At 60.5% G+C, this 2398-nt stretch overlaps 1 protein-coding gene across 1 annotated transcript in view; it reads left to right on the plus strand.

Moving 5' to 3' along the window:
• The first annotated feature begins 483 nt into the window (after nt 1-483).
• Nucleotides 484-2398, plus strand: part of MDFI (MyoD family inhibitor) — a 6572-nt gene continuing 4657 nt past the window's right edge. Inside the window, exon 1 of the mRNA XM_031063553.1 lies at nt 484-769. Coding sequence (XP_030919413.1) covers nt 484-769 — 286 coding nt within the window. The remainder of the gene's footprint in view (nt 770-2398) is intronic.

Raw genomic sequence — 2398 nt, forward strand, 5'->3', positions numbered from 1 at the left:
GTGCATCCCTTCGGTTCATCCCTTGGGTTCATCCCTTGGGTGGCATCCCTTGGGTTCCTCCCTTGGTTCATCCCTTGGTTCATCCCTTTGGTGCATCCCTTGGTTCATCCCTTGGATTCATCCCCTGGGTTCATCCTTTGGGTTTGTCCCTTGGGTTCATCCCTTGGTTCATCCCTTGGGCGGCATCCATAGGTGCATCCCTTGGGTCCATCCTTGGGTGGCATTCCTTGGTGGCATCCCTTGGGTGGCATTCCTTGGGTTCATCCCTTGGATTTATCCCTTGGGTTCATCCCTTGGGTTCATCCTTTGGGTTCATCCCTTGGGTTCATCCCTTGGGTTCATCCTTTGGGTTCATCCCTTGGGTGGCATCCTTGGATTCACTCCTTGGGTTCGTCCCTTGGTGACATCCCTTGGTGGCATCCCTCGGGTGACATCCTTCCGTGCTGTGTGACACAGGGGAGCCCAAACCTCCTGCCCCGAGCCATGGGCAGTGTCTGGGGCTGGGCTGGGAGTTTGGCTGATGCAGGGCTCAGCTCTAACCCCATTTTCAGCCCTTACCCCGTTTCTCTTGCAGAGGTGCCTGAGCCCTCCCTCCCTGCCCCGAGGGGTCCCCGGTCCCCTGCCCGCCCCACAGTGCCGAAGAAGGAGAAAGCCCTGGAAGGTGACAAACCCCCGAAGAAGGAGAACGCCCTGGAAGGTGACAAACCCCTGGCAGTGCTGACAAAAGGTCCCCCGGCCGAGCTCTGCGGAGCTCCCGAAGCTGTGACATGTGAGTGTTGCCCTCGGGACTCATCACAAAGCAGGGCAGAGGTGGGAACCCGGCTCCTCCTCGCTTTGTTCCTCCCCACATCAAAGCCTGAACCGAGCCTGAGTCACCTGGAGAGGTGGAAGGGAAGGGCGGCTCCCGGGGTGGCTCCCAGAGCAGCTGGAGCTGCTTGGGAAGGGTTGGGATCCTCTGTGGTGCTGTGGTGGGAAAGGGGATCAACCTGCCTGGGAAAGAAGCATCCCCCAAAACCCCAAGTGGATGGAAGCTCCCCAGTCCCCTTCCAAGGGGTGTAGAGTGGATGGAAGCTCCCCAGTGGGATGAGGGTGGTTGGGAATGGGGCTGCCCCTCCAAGGAGCAGGCAGGGGAGGGGAGAGGGTGGGAAAATGCAGGCACTGCAGTGAGGGGAGCAGAGCTCGGTGAGGAGAGCAGAGCTCAGTGAGGAGAGCAGAGCTCAGTGAGGAGAGCAGAGCTCGGTGAGGGGAGCAGAGCTCGGTGAGGGGAGCAGAGCTCAGTGAGGAGAGCAGAGCTCGGTGAGGAGAGCAGAGCTCAGTGAGGAGAGCAGAGCTCTGTGAGGGGAGCAGAGCTCGGTGAGGAGAGCAGAGCTCAGTGAGGAGAGCAGAGCTCGGTGAGGAGAGCAGAGCTCAGTGAGGGGAGCAGAGCTCACAGGGAGAGCAGAGCTCGGTGAGGGGAGCAGAGCTCGGTGAGGGGAGCAGAGCTCAGTGAGGAGAGCAGCGCTCAGTGAGGAGAGCAGAGCTCAGAGGGAGAGCAGCGCTCCCGATTCCCGTGGCTGAGCCCTCGCGCAGCATCTGCGAGCTGGGCCGGCTGCCCACAGACATTCTGCACGCCTGAGTCACAGCACAGCCCTGCACGGCCCCCTCCCCAGCCCAGCCCAGCCCCCCAGCCGCCCCCCAAGGCTGGGAGGGATTGGGGCACCCTCCTCCTGGTGAGCAGCGTCACCTCTGCTGTCCCCACTCGTCACTGCGCTGCTCTTGGCGGGGTCACCATTGGTTTTGGGGGGTTATTCCCATTTTGGCGGGCCCTGAGGAGCACATTTAGGCTCTCCCATGGGATGGGGGCGTTCCTGTGCCAGCCTGGCTCGTGCAGGCTCAGGAGGGGCTGGGCAGAAGGGGCTGTTGGTGCAGGGTGACGTCTTTGCCCACCAATGCCAGGATTGGCCCCTCTGAGCTCAGCTCTGTGCTCGGATCCAGTTTTGCAGCATTTTGGAGCACTGGGGTTGCAGCTTTGGCGTTCTGTGTGTTGAGCTCCAGGCAGGAGCAGCAGACCCAGGTGGCCACAGCATCCCAAGCCCTGGCAGTGGCTCAGGGAGGGTCCCAGCAGGGGCACCCTGGTGATGCTGCCCTGGGACAGCCTGAGGGGATCCAGGAGCATCACCTCGCTGGGAAACCCAAAGTTTTGGGGATCAGGTTACAGGTTACAAACATCCGGGGGGTTTTTGGTTATTGAAGAGCTGTAGACAGGCAGTTTCCCCCCAAAATCCTGTTTTTCCAGGCCTGGTCCCCCCAATCCTGCATTACTGGGGATCTGAAGGTGCCTCTTTTAGCAGAGCTTCAGCCTCGTTTCTTAAAGGCTGTCCCAAAAAAAATGGAAGTTGTTTTCCCTAAATTTGGGGGG

The sequence above is a fragment of the Geospiza fortis genome, unplaced genomic scaffold, assembly GCF_000277835.1.
Source record: "Geospiza fortis unplaced genomic scaffold, GeoFor_1.0 scaffold14, whole genome shotgun sequence".
Classification (NCBI taxonomy): domain Eukaryota; kingdom Metazoa; phylum Chordata; class Aves; order Passeriformes; family Thraupidae; genus Geospiza; species Geospiza fortis.